Here is a 17,503-nt window from a genome sequence, read left to right on the forward strand (position 1 = left end):
TGCTGTCAGAATAATCTGTCAAATGTTGCTAATTCATACAAAAGCACAAGACTAAAGATTGGGTGCAATATTTCCCACGTAACAGATCTGTGGAATAGGCAGTCATTAAAAACAGTCATGTTTCTCCCACATTTTATTTAATTTATGGTTAAAAACAGTGCTGAAATCAGGTGATTAAATACTATATGGAACATGATGGTTCCTGCACCATTTTGGACCAAGGAAATGTCACCTGTGGAATGTAACTGGTCACGGTTGAATAATGTAAGCTATAATGTTAAATCAATGTTCAAGAATTATTGCTCAATTACCTTAGGGAGTGAGCGAGAAATTTCCCAGAGCCCTATCTTGGAAATTCCCTCTGTAGCTCATCACCTCTCTCGTGACATTAAGTTGGATCTAGACCATGATGGTACAATTTGTATGTGGTCAGTTGAAAGTGAGTTTGTTGCAGCAAGTAGCTTTATCCTGTTGCATAATTTTATGTTCTCACTCAGCACTTGAGGAAAATAATAGGTTTTTAGATGAAAATTTTTTTTTTTTTTTGAGGTCTGCCATCAGTATGCCAATAGGGTTAAAAGTTCTCTTCTACAGAAATTTGGAAACTATAAAGACCAGTTAAGAACTAATTGGCATCATAACTGAATAGCAATCACATTATTCAAAATGTTTTAGGAAGTTAGAATCATAAGCTGCATTTAGTACACCAATTTCTTTAAGGGCGGCTCAGTGGCGCAGTGGTTAGCACCGCAGCCTCACAGCTTCAGGGACCCGGGTTCGATTCTGGGTACCTCCCGTGTGGAGTTTGCAAGTTCTCCCTGTGACTGCGTGGGTTTTCGCCGGGTGCTCTGGTTTCCTCCTGCAGCCAAAGACTTGCAGGTTGATAGGTAAATTGGCCATTGTAATTGCCCCTAGGTGGTAGGAAATATGAGATTACTGTAGGGTTAGTATAAACGGGTGGTTTTTGGTCAGCACAGACTCGGTGGGCCGAAGGGCCTGTTTCAGTGCTGTATCTCTTTAAAAATATATATATATTTCAACTGGGAACTTTGTTTTACTTCCCAAGCAAAGGTATGCAATACAGGATAACATAAAGAAGCTTGAGCGTGAAATGGCTGTGCTCGAGGCAGTATTGGATGAACATGGAAGCCAAGACACTGAACACTCGCTTTCAACGACCCGTCTGGAAGATTGTCCAGAGTTACTTGAACAGCAAGAGGAAACAGATGGTTCATTGATAAAAAAGGGTAAAGTTCTAAAACTGTAAACCTCTACGTTGTCAGATGGTGAGAGTTTTATTAGGCTCTTTTTGTGCAGATACTTGCCCTGACATTTGCACAAGTTGAATATTAACAGATTGTGATTTAAATTCAATGAACCAGAAAAACACATTCTTACATGCTTTATAAATGAAAATCTATGTGGTGGTAGAAAATTGTCAGAAACCAATTTGAAACCACTGTTTGTTTATACAGTATAGGGAAATGTGCAGTGTGCATTTAACATTTATCATATTATGTACAGCAATTAGTGTCCACTTTGAAAACTTAATTTTCCAAGATCATTTTGAAACCAAGGGAGTTGCACGGTCATGTCGTCATATTTCACATGATCTGAATTTACAATCTTTTTTTTAAACAGTTTTATTATTGCTTCAGGATAGGAGCAGTCATGTGCACAATGATAGAAGAAATTGAGTAGAATACAATGAAGCATCATGTGTTATGCTTAGAAACCAGTTAAATTGAAATCTTTTTCCACAGAATACGATTTAAACCTGTAATTAAAAATAGTTTAGTCAATGTACACTTTCAATAAGCTGCAACTTTTCACTGTCAATTTCCGTTCATTCTAATGAGAACTATAGCTGACTCGGCAGAACTGAAAACCAGAATGGAACTAGCCAGTTTAAAAATTAAATTACTTGGGGACTTCATCTCATTTAATGCTAAAGGTGCTAATCCAATTTTAAAGCTCACTTATTTTTATATGGAATTCCTGGAAAGATTTAATATGCACATTATTTGGAACGAATGCAAAGGAACCTTTTTACCATCAAATTTTCAGAACAGTATTGGTAGAGGTATGGAATCAAATCTCACACACAGGAGGAAAATATCTGATGAGAGGTCGCATATACCTGAAACATTAACTTTTTCTCTCCACGGATGCTGCCTGACCTGCTGAGCATGTCCAGCATTTTCTGTTTTTGCTTCAGATTTCCAGCAACCACGGTATTTTGTTTTTGGAAATTGTCTTCCCTGGCTCCTTCACCCCACCGCCACCCCCCAAACCCCAAAAGAAAATCACTTTGTTATGCATCTGACCTATATCACAGTTGAGCTTACATTGGTAGATACTGTGTAGTGACAAAAGCTGGTCCATTCCCTTATAAATGGATATATTTATAAAATTTTGCCTATTTTCTTCCCCTTTTTACTGAGGGTGCTAACTGTTTACTGGGTATACTTCTATGGCTGCCATTCACAACTAAGCACCTTGCCTCAATGATTGTTATTTATGTATGAACCTCACAGTAAATATTTGCAGGGTATTGAATCCCTAGGAGCATCACATCCAAGCACGGTCCTGCCCTTGCCTGAGAACCCAAGGTTTGCTGGGCAAAGATCAGGAGCAAAGGCTCTTGCTGAATGTGTTTAATTTTGGATCGCTGAGACTACACTCATCTCAATGGCAATCAGCTCAACTCAGCTTGCACTGGGAATCATAACTACAGCATTTCTAGTCTGTAGGGTTCAGCTACTCATTAGCTAAACTTATGTTTTTCAATTGATAATTTTACACATTACTTTTTTCAAAAACTTGCACAAAGACAGAATTCATTTGGTTAGAGTTAAAGAGCAAAATGAGTATGATCACGCTACTAGGGGTATTCTATATCCTTCCAAATAGTGAGAAGACGATAGAGGAGCTAATCTGCAGGGAAATCAGATGTGCAGTCACTATAGAGTGGTGATATTGGGGGACTTTAATTACCCAAACCTTGATTGGGATCATTTTAGAGTAAAGAGTAAGTAGGGGGAAGAATTTTTAAAATGTGTTTAGGAGAACTTCCTTGATCAGTTTGTTCTCAGCCCAGCTAGAAAATAGGCATTACTGGATCTGGTGCTGGGAAACAAGGTGGGCCAAGTGGACCAAGTGTCTGTGGGGGAGCACTTTGGTAAGAGTGATCATCATATTATAAGGTTTAGACTAGTAATGCAGAAAAGCAAGAAACAAAATAAGGTCGAATGTCCGTCTAGATTGGAAGAGAGCTAATTTCAATGCAACGAGAAGGGATCTGGCCAGGATAGAATGGAACCAAAGACTGGCAGGAAGAGTTGCATTGGAACAATGGGTTATCTTTAAGGAAGAAATGCTTCAGGTGCAGGCTAGGAACATTTCCACAAGGGTGAAAGGTCGGGGAACCAAGGCAGGGAGATAGAGATGATGAAGAAACAAAAAAGAGGGTGTATACTGCATGTCAGGTGAAATCATCAAGTGAGAACGATAAGTTAAGAGGGGAGGTGAAGAGGACAATAAGACTGCCAAAGAGCGAATATGAAAATAGAATGGCAGTCAACATAAAAGGGAACCCAAAGATATTCTACCAGCATGTAAATAGTATGCAAATAGTAAGAGGAGGAGTGGGGCCTATTAGGGACAGAGAGGGTGGTATATGCTTAGAGGCATAGGGCAAGGCTAATATACTTAGAGTACTCTATCAGTGTTCACTAAGGAAATGGAGGCTGACAAAATATCAGTAGAAGCAGCGAGAGTAGAGGCAATGGATAAGATAAAAATTGAGAAGGGGGAGGCACTAAAAAGGTTGGCTGTGCTTGGGGTAGATAAGTCACTTGGTCCAGATGGCTTGCATCCCAGCTTACTAAAGGAAGTGGGGATGGAGATAGCTGAAGGGCATGCCATAATCTTCCAATATTCCCTGGATATGGGGGAGGTGCCGGAGGATTGGAGAGTGGCAAATGTGACCCCTTTATTCAAGAAAGGATGTAAAGTCAGCCCTAGCAACTAAAGGCCAGTTAGTTTATGAGTGGGGGGGTAAAGCTTTAGAAACTATAATCAAGGGAAATATTAACGGTCACTTGGAGTGGTTCAAGTTAATTAAGGATAGTCAGCATGGATTTGTAAAAGGCAGATCATGCTTGACTAATCTAATTGAACTTTTTGATGAAGTAACAGAGAAGATTGTTGAAGGAAATGTGATGGACATTTACATGGATTTTAAAGCATTTGATAAGGTACCACAAAAATTGAAGCTCTTAGAATAGGAGGGACAGTGTCCAATTGGATAAAAAAAAATTGGCTTAAAGACCGAAAACAGCGAGTTGTAGAAAATTATTGCTTTTCAGACTAAAGGATGGTACACAGTGGTGTTCCACAAGGGTCAGTGCTGGGACCCCTGCTTTTACAGAATACAGAGTAGAATCTCAATTTGCTGGCAACCCCAAACTTGGAAGTGCACAAACAGCAAGGATGATCTGAACCATCTGCAAAGGGACATAGATAGGCCAGCAGAATGGGCAGAGAGGTGGCAGGTGGAATTTAATACTGACAAGTGTGAGGTGATGCATTTTGGCAGAAGGAATAGGGAGAGGCAATATATACTTAATGGCACAGTTCTAAAGAGTGTGCAGGAACAGAGGACCCTGGAGGTGCATGTGCATAGATCTTTTAAGGTGACAGGACATGTTGGCGGAGTGCTTAGTAAAGCATATGGGATCTTGGTCTTCATAAATAGAGGCATTGAGTATAAAAGCAGGGAAGTTATGCTGAGCCTCTATAAAGCTCTGGTTAGGCCCCAACTGGAGTATTGCGTTCAGTTCTGGTCACTACACTTCAGCAAGGGTGTGAGAGTCCTTGAGAGCATGCAGAGGAGCTTTACCAGAATGGTTCCAGGGATGGAGAATTTTAGTTGCAAGGTTAGGTTAGAAAAGATGGGGCTGTTCTCCTTAGAACAAAGGAGATTGAGGGGAGATTTAATAGAGATATACAAGATTATTACCAGTTTAAATAAGTTAGACAAGGGAAAACTGTTCCCATTGACAAATGGTACAAGGCTAGGGGACACAGATTGAAAGCTTTGGGCAAAAGATGCTGGGGGAATATGAGGAAATGCTTTTTTATGCAGTGAGTGGCAATGATATGGAACTCGCTGCCCACCAGGTTGATGGAAGCGGAGACAGTTAATGACCAAGAGGCAGTTGGATGGCCACCTGAGAGAAATAGGCTTGCAGGGCTCTGGGGATGAAGCCGGGGAGTGGGACTGACTGCATAGCTCCGTGGAGAGCCAGCATGGACTTGATGATGGGCCTTATGCCCTCCTCCTGTGCCGTAAATGACTGACATTTCCCTTTGCAGTTTATCCTGATGTCTCAGTTCAAAAGCTGATCAATGTTCTCCCGAGTGCCAGAAGCAAACCTGGTATCAGTTTTGTTCTGTTCTAAATTTACTGCTGAGGCAAACGGATGTTTGGAATGAATTCCATTTGGAATCAATGTAACAGTTGCATGTGGGCAATAGCACGCTACCTTGTGATATCAGATGTGGCTTTTGATTCTACCATTACCATCACATGGATAATCACAAGGTATGGGTCCAAAAACATTTCATTGTTTTTGTCAGAAACACATAGCTTGGGATCTATAACTTACAAAATATTATTCTGACAAGGAGTTCAAGATCTTAACTGCAAAGTAGTTTATAATTGACCATTTTTATTTGAGTTAATTTCAATTGAAGACTATACTACAAAATAGCAAATGTTGCATCTATGACCAGACCCTTTTTGGTTCCCTGATTTTCTCCCCTTGTTAATTTTCCCACACCTCCTTAACCATTCGCATCAAAGAAATTGGAAGATCTTGACTGGAAAATGTTGAGGAGTAAAAGCACTTAACCTAGTGGTGGGGGCTATAACTGAAAGAACAAATCCATACATATTGCACAGGTAGCAGAGGATCTCCAGGTTAATTTTTGTCAGTTGGACAAACCTTCATAATCCATTTGTAGCATTTATGAATTATTTATGCTGATTAATTCTTATCACCAGTGCAGTGAGGCATAATAGATAGGCCTTGGGTGGAATATATTTAATCAATTTTTGTAAGCAAATATGAAATTCCAGCATTTATCTAAAACTTCACGTTGACTCGGACTGGTTGGGCGGCATGGCCTACCTCCATGTTGTAACTTCTATGTAGGGGTAAAAGTATATAATTATAAACTCTTTGTTCCTTATGTTAACAGTTACTGCTGAATTTCACCTGGGGGATAGTGAAAATTTGCAAAGCAGAACAAAATGTCTTCCAGCAACTGAGGCCATAAGACCTCAACCACTGCTAAATACCAGTGTAACCTTTACACATGGGGACAAAGAAGAGACTGAATGGTAAGATTCCACCTTTCAAAATCCAAATGGCTTCTAAAGTACTTGTACATTCCTGACTAAAAGAACAAAATGTACGTGTTGAATGTGTGTGCAGTGAGAGACAAATATGCATTTCCTCTTTTTTTTTCTCCCCCTGACTGCGTACCTTAAATTGTTACTGAAGTCAATGGACAGTTACTGCTACCTCTGTGGCCTTTGTCAATACTATCGTAAACAATTTACGTATCATCTTTTACCTTTAAAAAAAATTGTTTGAAGGGTATGCATTTCTGAATTTAGCTTGGCTTCAGAGAAGATACTTGGGTCATAATGGACCAAACCATAAGCAATGAAGAAGTATACTCTTTATAGTTGGTGCTGATAATTTTTATTTTATATTTTTTAAAATAAAGTACATTTGGATAGTAGTAATGAACCGTATATTCTCCTTACCAAATGCTGACCAGTCTGACATTTACTCTTGGTATATACTTGCTTCCTAATAAATTATCTAAGAAGAAGTATGCAGCCAGTACAGGTAGGCTACTATATGTGATCTGAGTTTGATTTAAAAATTGTTATAAACAATAATTGCAATTGGTTGCTCTACAGGATAATTAGTACAGTAAAACAAAATTGTAAATGCTGCAAATCTGAAATAAAAACAGAAATGTACAGCAAGTTGGTCAGCACCTCAACGAAAGGTTAATGTTTCAGGTAGTGCTTAACTGGATGACAGTTCTGTTGTCTCCTTGTTTTCTCCAAGTATGATTTGAGCCACGGTTCTAGACTTATTCTGAAGTATTGTTCTTGGTAGTATTACCTCGGCAAACAGTTTGTCATGGTTTGCAAATGTTCCTGTGCCATGTTCTGCACTGCTTTACAGATTATTTGGAGTATTTTGTAATGTTCATGTGTTCAAAGTATCTTGGGAATGAGAATGAATAGATAAACAGAATATCTACCTTGTATTAGTAATGTCTGCACAAACTTGTAGTTTCCGGTTTATTGTAACATGTTTTTAAATGATTACATTTTTACCTTTTTTGTCAGCCCAAAATCTCTTATGGATTTGGAAATTAGACAAATGGCAGAGAGATTCCAAGCAGTGAATGGCTCGCTGAACCAATTCCAATCTACAGCAGGTTCTCAAGAAGAAATGACTGATTCTCCAAATGCAGCACAAAAGAAAGAGGAGATAAAGGAGCAAATAAACTCAGATAGTGAAGGTATTTCTCATATAAAGGAAAACACATAGAATTAAAACATTCACAAGAATTCAGTTAAAGGTTGAAAGAAATGCAAAATATAGGCATTAAAAGCACCACAGTAATTTAACACACAACAATTGGTGTGATCTGTGAAGATCTGCCTGGGAATGTGGTATGGTCTGCAAGCTTTAAGTATTATTGTCTTGCCCCAGCGCCCCCGATTCTTAAGTGTTTTTGTGCTGCAGAGTTCCAGCCAGCCTGAACTTATAGATCTTAGTGGTTTTTCCTCTAGGTTCTGCAGAAATGTGTTTATTCTCTCTAGTTTGTATGTGGAGGTTGAACAAAAGAAGAATGAAAGATTATGTATTGTCTTCATTCAACGAAATTTAGCCTCTGCATTCAAAACTTTCTTTCATCCTATTAGTTGATTGCTCTACTCTGGCACTTTTTTCTGTGTCTCTTTTGGGGGTCTTAGTGCTACCTTTTAGCTTGTGAGGACCATTTACAGTGGCATCTGCTGCAAAAAAAAAAATGGCCTGCAGTATAACTGGGACAGTTTTACAGCAGTGTTCAGGAGCTGATACGACAGAATTTCTTCAGGAAACTATTCAGAAGTATAAATGAGCTGATCTTATGTTTGGCAAACTTTTTAATGGCACATTCTGAACCTTTGTTACAGAATCAAGTGTCCCCAAGGGGTGAGGGTAGAGTTCTAACCACGAGGACATAGTAATAATGTTGATCCATTTTGTTACATGTTAGTGCCAGAGGTGGGACACATCTGTGCTTTCTCCACCTCTTAAGACATGCCTAAGTCTACAGTGTTCTAGCAATCTCACCAAATACTTACTTGGGAGATAGCCAGAAAGATAAAAATGCAATTTTAAAAACAATGGACTAGTTTAATGGCTTGATTGCATTTGAAACCTGACAAGCTGGAGATTTGTGGTTACCCACTCGCAGATGAATTGAGCTCTTCCTTGCAATTTATCAACTTTGCTGCACTGCATCTAAGTTGGGTTTAAATCTTAATACAAAATGGTCGGGCATTTTTTCATACGATTGCAGTAAGTTATTCTATAACTTGTTCTGAAAAGTGATCTTCAAAAAAGACAAGTTTTCAATCTAGCAATAAAACCCCTAAATGTCGAAAGAACTCCATGCTTACTGTCAAAATGAAAGTTACATTCAATGGCTTAAAATTTATTTTCTTTTAAACGACAAAATGACACTTGCGACATCATTTCAGTTGTTGCTTAGTCTTGACTTTTAATGCACCCTTTCGGAGCTTTAACTAAATCATATGGGCAAGGATTGTTAATTGATCAAAAATATCCAGGTACTACAACTTCTAATATTTTACAATTTACTAATCAATGTGTTTATTCTTCAAGGAAATGTTGATGCTGGTGGTGAGAAGCTGCTGAAAGACATTGCATGGACACATAAATTAGAAAGTGCAGGAAAGAGAAATTGTGTTTTGACACCAGCAAGAAGCCCTTCCATTTTGTCTCCCATGGTAGGATGCCAACCGACGGAGGATGTAGCTGGGAGCCCAAGTTTGTCAGAGCCCCAACATGAGCAAACTGACAGAAGGACTTCGTCCAAAAGTTTCAAGCATAACAAATCTTCTCTAACTTCATCGCCTGTTTTTAACAAAGGTTCAAGCTCCGCCAAGAGCACAGTTGTAATGGTTCAAAAAAAAATGTCCTTTGTAGCTTCGGGACTGAACAAAAATGAAATTGTAAGTTTTATTCATGTCAATTTTAGTAGTTTCAGAAGCAAATGAGCATTTAATTCTCTTCAAATTTGAACATCTAATACTAGTAGCAAAGCTAACATTTATAAATTAACTTTTTTTCTGCCTTTCTGTTGACTCTCCAATAATTTTAAGTGTTGTCTGTTGATCAAATCTCTCAATTAACAATGATGAATTACTGAACCTGACCATGGGAGGGAGCTGAATTAATAGTGACGATCATTAACCCAGAGGTATTTCAAATTTCATGTTAATTCAGCTCCTTTATACTGTTACCTCAGCAACTCCTCCGAGCCAATCCCCCAATGTCATCACTCAATTAAGAACATAGGTGCAGGAGTAGGCCATTCAGCCCATCGAGCCTGCCCCACCATTCAATATAATCATGGCTGATCATCCACTTCAATGCCTTTTTCCCCACACTATTCCCATGTCCCCTTACATCATTTGTATTTAGGAATCTGTCAATCTCTGCTTTAAACATACTCAATGACTGAGCTTCCACAGCCCTCTGGGGTAGAGAATTCGAAAGATTCACAGCCCTCCGAGTAAAGAAATTTCTCCTCATATCAGTCTTAAGTGGCGTCCCCCTTATTTTGACATTGTGTCCCCTGGTTCTAGACTCCACAACCAGGGGAAGCATCTTCGCTGCATCTACCCTGTCTAGCCCTTTGAAACCTACAAAATACTTAATCAGCTCACCTCTCATTCTTCGAAACTCGAGAGAATACAGGCCCAGTTTCCCTAATCTCTCTCCATAGGATAGTCCTGCCATCGCGGGAACAAGTCTGGTGAATCTTCGTTGCGCTCCCTATATGGCAATAATATCCTTCCTAAGGTAAGGGGATCAAAACTGCATACTGTACTCCAAGTGCGGTCTCACCAAGGTTCTATACAATTGCTAAAGATATTCCAACCAAAAAAAACTGCAGTGACAGAAGTGAGCATGATGGTAATGGTAGCTCTTTAAATGAGCAATAACTTGCCTGAATTTACTAGCATGCAACTAAATATGCTGCTTAACTTTACATTGTGAAGTTCATTGGGAGAACATGCAGAGGTTCTGGGGAAATGTGCCTATTTTGAGACAGAGTACATCTGAACTTCATTATTGACTTGCTGAAAATACATGTTTTGAATATATCTGGAATGGAACCTGACACCAAACAAAATTACTTGTAAAATTAAAGCTGAAAAAAATTGCAGTGTTAAAACCAAAGTCCTATTTTATGCCTTTTACAATGATATGATTATTGATTTTCTGTAGCTGTTGTTACGATCTTGTTAGAGACCAGTAACTTAAAAACAAATTCAATCTCTTAGTTATTGCTGAAAATTACAGCGCAAGATTTCAAGTTTTAAACAAAAAAACTTCACTGTATAAGAGTTAAACAAGGTAAACTCTACTAAACACAATTTGAAATCACTTACACTTTAAACTTAAAATCTCAACAGAACACCCCTATTTGACTTTTATTTCCACCCCAAGAGTTCCCTTATATTTAACAGGATCTTGGCAGTTCATTCACTTCTCCTGGGACTAATCAAAAGTGTACCACAACTGTTAGGACTTGATTTCGATTTTCCTTAGTTTCTCAGCTATCTTCCGAGGTATGAGATCTCCCGGGGATTCTCCCTCTAGAATTTGGCTAGGCAACCCTCCAGCTGTCCTTCAACACCTCAGAAATCTGGATTTTGCAGCTTGAGCATGGGTCTCCCTCAAATCAGAAACACCCCTGGTTCCTGATGGTCTCCATTCTCCTGAGTCTAGCTGCTCTCTCAGCCAACTGTCTTTCTGGAGGCAAAACTGAGATAAAACTCCTGACCAACAAACATCTCCCTGCATCATCTATCTCCATAGCAATGTGGTACATCTAGGATGTCCCAGAGAGCAATTTAAGCTAATTACCTCCAACTCCAAAACATCTTTGATTTTTGGATACCCACATGAATAATTAATACTGTTAACAAGATAGCCAGTAAGTCTGAGAAGAATTGCTACAGTTCCCCAACTAAACGAGGCCACCTGCTGTTTTATGGCTCTCCCCTCTCTAACTCTGTGCCTTGTAAGTACACACGGAAAGATCTTTGAAATAAAATCTCTTGGGTGATCCTGCAACCTTTTTCTAAATTCCAGAATTTCAATTATCTTACACCTACACATTTAATTACCCCAAAACTAACAGTGACCTCTAAAATATTAATACAAACCATGAAGTCGATGATCATAACACTATTATGCAGACTATCTAATCTAAAGATACAAGCTTATTATAATGGAGAAAAGTTAATCGCTCCAGAGGTTTGACTTGCTAAACCTGGTTTTGAGCTGTTATCTTACATTTTACCATCCAAAATTATATCCAGTTATTAAAAGATGATAATTGTAACAGTATGGCATTTATAGTAAATAGTAGATACCTGTGAATGAATTAAACATTTATTTCCATCAGAGTTTAGAGGATGTTGCATACAGTCAGAAGCAAAGTTTGAGCGCGTCTGAGGCAACTGATCAAATTACTGTACATAATGGTCTTGTTTTATGTACAATACATAATGGGCTGAATTTTATTAGCTCGCCGCCGTTCTTCAAAAAGTGTGCGGCGCACATGAGACGTGCGCTGCGGAGCCAGCATGATATTTTGCGCGGCGGCTCACTTGCATGGAGGAGGCGGAGCGCCTGCCCCTGATGACGTAGAGGGGGCGGGTGCTTTGTCCCCGGCAACGGCATGTGGTGCCATTTTTAAAGGACTTCAATCCCTGCAGTTCACTTTAATTTTTTTTAAAGTGACAGATGTGAAAACATTTAAGTGGAACTTTAGCAGTTTAAATCCCCTCTCCCAGCCCCTCAATGAGTGCTTAACATCTAAATAGCTCTTTCCAGACAAAAAAAGTTAAAAATTAGATTCCGAAATCTTTTCCCTGCACCCCCAACCCCCCAAACTTTCTCCAATTTATCCTTCATGCCCTTCCCAGCATCCCCTCCACCAATTGCATACATTTTTGCTGTATTTCCCATCCACCCCCTCCCCACCAGTGTTAAGCCTCGGATCTCCGAAGAGAGATCCGAACGCGTGGGACTTCTGGCAACCATCCGGAATATCAGCAAAGGGTGGTCATTGCTACCAGGCAAGTCATTATTCATTAATTTTAATACAATTAACATATTTAAATAAAGTCTCCATCGCGGGGCATTCCTGGTGTCGAGGTCCATGGTGGGCATCTCCCGGAAGTATTTTCCGGGCCCCCTTCCACGACCCCTAATGTCGGGGGGCTTATAAAATACAACGCAATGTGTTCATTTCATTCTTTGTGCATTGGGACCATCTAGTTGTCTGTACTAATGTTAAAGTGAGGTTGAACTGTTCCATGGTCAGAATAGTCAAAATTATGCAAACTTCAACATACACAAGAGCCTTTTAGAGAGCCAGTAAAAGCAACATGCATAGTTAAGCTGGGGAGGAAGAGGAAGGGTTGGAATTCAGCGGGGTAAAAAGAAAATGTGTTTGAAGCATACTATTGGAAGAGCCAGTCACTTAATAATATATCTGACACAGGATATAAAATTAGTAGAAATATAATTCATCTTGGTGTAACCCACTACGTCAAACATGCATACCAGGCTGGAGCTAGAAGGCAAATATAATTGGAATTCAAGAACTCTTTTGCGATGTCATATTTATATGACAAAACACATGCTGACATCTTTGCTTTGGACACGAGTACAGTGAAAGCTATGAAACAAATTTGAAGCCAAAATGGATAAAGGATTAATCGATACTTGAATTGCGTGTTCAACCATTGAATCTGGCTGTTCTCACAAAAGCTGAGAAAATGCTAGAACCTGAAAACCGTGACATTGCAGTGCTGCATTCTGTATGCTAATGTCGCTGGTGACAGGAAGCTGACTTTGACAGAGTATCCCAGTTAAACAATGAGATGTAATTATCTACAAGCTTTACCACCCTTTGCTGCCAGCAAAAAAGAATAAAAGCATAATTTGTGGGATAACCACTTTTGTCACCAATAATTTCTTTTAATTCATGTTCCTGAGGATTTCTTCCTGAGTTTTGTTTTTTTCTGAAAAAGCATTGTCAATTTGCCACGGGATCACACTTCCTTTATTTTTTTATATTCTGAAAAAAGTTATGTTGTATAAAGATTTGACATTAATATTCAATAAAGGTGCTGGAATATCAATGCCTGTGAGTGGAAGCGTTTTTCCAATCCTTGATCTTATTGCCCTACCTGCTGCTGCTTTTATAAATGTGGACCAGACAGATTGCTTTTTCAGAAGACGACTTCTGGTTTGCTATCATGTGCACTGGCATTAGCTTGTTTTATAATTGAAAGATCCTGAAAATATTGGGTTAGTTGTAGAGGAAGCTGAATTAAGTAATGACTTGTCAAGGTAAAAGTTTATTAAATAGTATATAAATTTTTTTTTCCTCCCAATTTCAGCTGTTAGTTGAAACATTTGCAAGAAAAACAGGGGCCGCATTCCTCAGTGGTTTTTCACCCAGTACAACCCATGTCATCATGAAAACAGGTGTAGTAGTATTTTGCTAGCTTTACCTTTTTTTAAATTTAATTCAAGAAAGAAAGTTGGTGTTTGAAGTAGGCAAAAAATATAATCTACAGAACAGAATGGGCCATCAGCTCAGCTGGTCTATGCCAGTGTTTGTACTTACAAGACTCCTCCCACTCTAATAACCTCTGTTTTTTACCCGACCCCCATGTCCCTCTAGTCCCTTCTCCTTCATGTATGCAACCATTAACTAGTCATAGAACATTCCTTCCTTCCACTGATGTTCGCTAGTATTAGTATTAAAACTGCGATTTGTCCTGTTGATTTGTTGAAATACTTGCCTCAATTTTGTCATTATTTTGGTTGCAAATGTAACAAATTTGAGTGCCTAGTATTTGCTTAGTTACCATGCTCCTGGGATCCCAGTAGCATCCAAACTTTATGGAGAATGGTATCAAAAAGCAACTTAACTTGTCTGTTGTGGATTATTAATGAGATGGTAGTTTTGTGCAGTTAAATTGATCAGATTAGTTTTTAGATGCAATTACAAGGTATCTAGGGATCCAAGTATAGTGCAATTTGTGAATTTGTTGATGAAGAGGAATATAGTAAATAAGGGAGATCTGTCGGCCAGCTACATAGTTATTGAATGTTCTGTGTTGAAAAAATGTTAATAATTATTGCCATTACCAAGCTGGTGTGTTAAAGCTATATTTGTTTCCTAATTTTACATTTCAGATACAGATTTAGTTTGTGAGAGGACACTGAAGTACTTTTTGGGAATAGCTGGGAGGAGATGGGTTATCAGTTACCAATGTAAGTACAATTTACTAAAAATTGTAATACAGTAAATTAATGCAATAACTACATTAGCATGCTGGCTAAAATTGGTAAAAAAGGTGATTGGTGATTAATTCAAAAAGAATTTAAAATTTCCTAACTGGAAAAGCACACATGAAAGAGAAAAAACTTGCATTTATATAGCACCCTTTACATCGGATGTCCCAAAGTGCTTCACCAATAATTAAGTACTTTTGAAGAATGGTTGTTTTTTGTAATGTAAAGTGTTAACCAGTTTGCACACAGAAAGGTCCTACAAATAGCAATGAGATAAATGACCAGCTAACCTGTTTTGTTGATGTTTGAAGGATAGATCGTTGGCCAGAACACTGGGAGAACTACCTTGCTCTACAAATAGTGCCATGGTATCTTTTATGTTAACCTGAGAAGGCACACAGGGCCTCAATTTAACATCTCCTCTGAAAGATAGCACCTCTGATAGTCGAGCACTCCTTCAGCCCTGCGCTGTGGAGCTTGAACCCATGACGTTCTGAATCAGTGAAATTTCTACACTGATCCAAGGTTCGCACTGAGAGATCAGCTTTGTAAAATCCTGCTAGCCTTTCAGATTGAAAAATTATTTTTCAGTCATTAAGTACCTGATGGGGCCAAAATCTTTATTACGACTGTATCTTATTTACAAAATGACTGCAATGATTTATTTTCAGGGATCGTTGAGTGTTTCAGAAAAGGCATGGTAATTGATGAGGTAAGTTTTTTTTTACAGAAAACAATATTTATAATTTTGGTCAAGCAGAAATTAGCACTAAGGCTTAGACACCTGTAAAAACCTTGGTTTGTACAGTTGCTGGGGCTGTTTCAGCTTTGGCTTTACTTTAGACCATTCCCAGCCCACTGATTTGAATATTAATTTTCACTTTTGACTACTGATTTACGCATGAAAATTCAGAAGAGCAACCAAAATATATCTTGAGGATTTATTGTGGTTTAATAACTTTAGCAGCTTATGTTTTTAATAATATTGGATTGGTTTCACATCAGTTCCACAATAGGCCGTATAACCCGGAGTGAACTCCGGATTGATACCTGCTGTTCTCCATATCATGTCCCTGTAGCAAACTATAGCAGTATCATTCTGCCTACTTTGTTACTGCCATTTGTGTTGTTAATGTAAGCTCTGTATACCACACATGGACAAAAACAAATTCCGCTGTGAAGATTAGATGCATAATCAATTTTCCATTATTAGTTTGCAATACAGAAGCCAGATTATGTCACTGATTTTTTTTCTAATCCATGTCAGTGTTTTTATGGTCTGATTGTATTTGGATTACAAACAGTTAAATCTGATTTGCATATCTGAGAATTGCACTAAGTAAAACTTTTTAAGGTTACACTTGACAAAATACAGAGTAAAGTCTCAGTATGGTTTTGTCGTCCGTTTTAAGTGCTAGCATGAACAACTTGAACTTTCCAGCTTCAGTGACATCTGCATTGCACCAACTGCATCACAAATATGCATTGGGTTATCATTGACAGTATGATGTTGACACCCAACAACATCATTGTGCTACAGTCCCTCTGCTTCCAAGCAAGAAGTGAACAGTTTACAGCCGACATTGGATAAATTGCCCATGTAATGACCTAATGCATATAGAATTTTATAAACGTAAAACACTCACTTACTAATTTGATTTATTAGTGCAACATTTGTGCCCAAATTGAGGATGTAAGCTGTCTGGAGGGCCGTAATTACCATGGAAAGAAACCAGCAAACTGAAGTGGATCCATATGCCTATGGTCATGTGTCTCTAATCCTTTTCCCACCATAAAATAACTGTGGGCTGAATTTAATGCCAACTGCGGTGTGTTAGAAAGGCAGAGGCAACCCCCCCTCCATGAGCTGCTGGCCCTCTTCAGTCTTAGAAGGGCCCCTGGGAGTGGTAGTCACTGCTAGAACTGCATCCAGCCAAGACCATCAAGATGGAGCAGGCCCTGAAACCTAGGTAAGTAAGGTTAGGGCCAGGCTCGCCGGGACCAGCCAATCAGGCAGGCCCTGGCGTGGGGTGGGGGGGGTGCAGTGTTTCAGTGGGGACAGCCCTTGCTGCGGGGAGGGGTGGGGGTGGCCTATCCGTGGGCCACACAGTGCCCACTTAGGGCCCTCCCTCTGCCCTCCACCCATTAAGGCTATTTGAGGGCCTCCGTCGGCCTCTGGCCAGGTAGGCTGTCCTTGACCTTCCCTGCCCCTGATTGAATTGGATGGAGTTGGGAAGGTGATGACCATTCCATCACCACCCCCCAACCCCCACCGTCACTCCACCTTCCCTCCCAATCTCCCAATTCTGCACCGCCCCCCGCCCCCCCCCCCCCCCCCCCCCCCAATCGCTTTACCTGCTCCCATCAGGTAGATTAAATTCCATCCTGCGTGTGTAAACTGTAGTTATTTCTGTTCAGTGTGTTCTGCCAGGTTGTGAATTGTTATAGTTTGCAGACATAAAAGATTGTATCTATCTCAATCTCCTTCAGAAGGATGCTTTAGAATGTAGTGTGGGTTATCTTCTGGGTGGATTCAACATAGGCTAGATTAGCATAAAGCTCCATCTACCCCCACATCCCATGAATGAATTTTAAAAAATACTGCTGCTTGAGTATGTCCAAACTGCCTTTTATGTGGGGTCCTTACTCATGGAAAAGAAATATATATATCCTAATCTAAGCTGTGGAAGTGGTTTTCTAAACTATTATACAACCGCAGAAATTAATATCAGCATTTAACTTTTTTTTTTCTTTTTGTTACTCTTGTGCATTCTAAAAGT

The 17,503-nt window shown here is 39.3% G+C and overlaps 1 protein-coding gene across 5 annotated transcripts in view; it reads left to right on the top strand.

Annotated features, from left to right (window-relative positions):
• Positions 1–17,503, top strand: part of si:busm1-163l24.4 (uncharacterized protein LOC368754 homolog) — a 70,716-nt gene that overhangs the window by 39,485 nt on the left and 13,728 nt on the right. For all 5 annotated transcript variants that reach the window (XM_068013367.1, XM_068013364.1, XM_068013365.1 and 2 more), the window contains 7 exons: positions 1,067–1,247; positions 6,268–6,409; positions 7,442–7,617; positions 8,994–9,343; positions 13,820–13,907; positions 14,625–14,702; positions 15,395–15,435. In XM_068013367.1, coding sequence (XP_067869468.1) covers positions 1,067–1,247; positions 6,268–6,409; positions 7,442–7,617; positions 8,994–9,343; positions 13,820–13,907; positions 14,625–14,702; positions 15,395–15,435 — 1,056 coding nt within the window. The remainder of the gene's footprint in view (positions 1–1,066; positions 1,248–6,267; positions 6,410–7,441; positions 7,618–8,993; positions 9,344–13,819; positions 13,908–14,624; positions 14,703–15,394; positions 15,436–17,503) is intronic.

The sequence above is a fragment of the Heterodontus francisci genome, chromosome 33 (assembly GCF_036365525.1).
Source record: "Heterodontus francisci isolate sHetFra1 chromosome 33, sHetFra1.hap1, whole genome shotgun sequence".
Classification (NCBI taxonomy): domain Eukaryota; kingdom Metazoa; phylum Chordata; class Chondrichthyes; order Heterodontiformes; family Heterodontidae; genus Heterodontus; species Heterodontus francisci.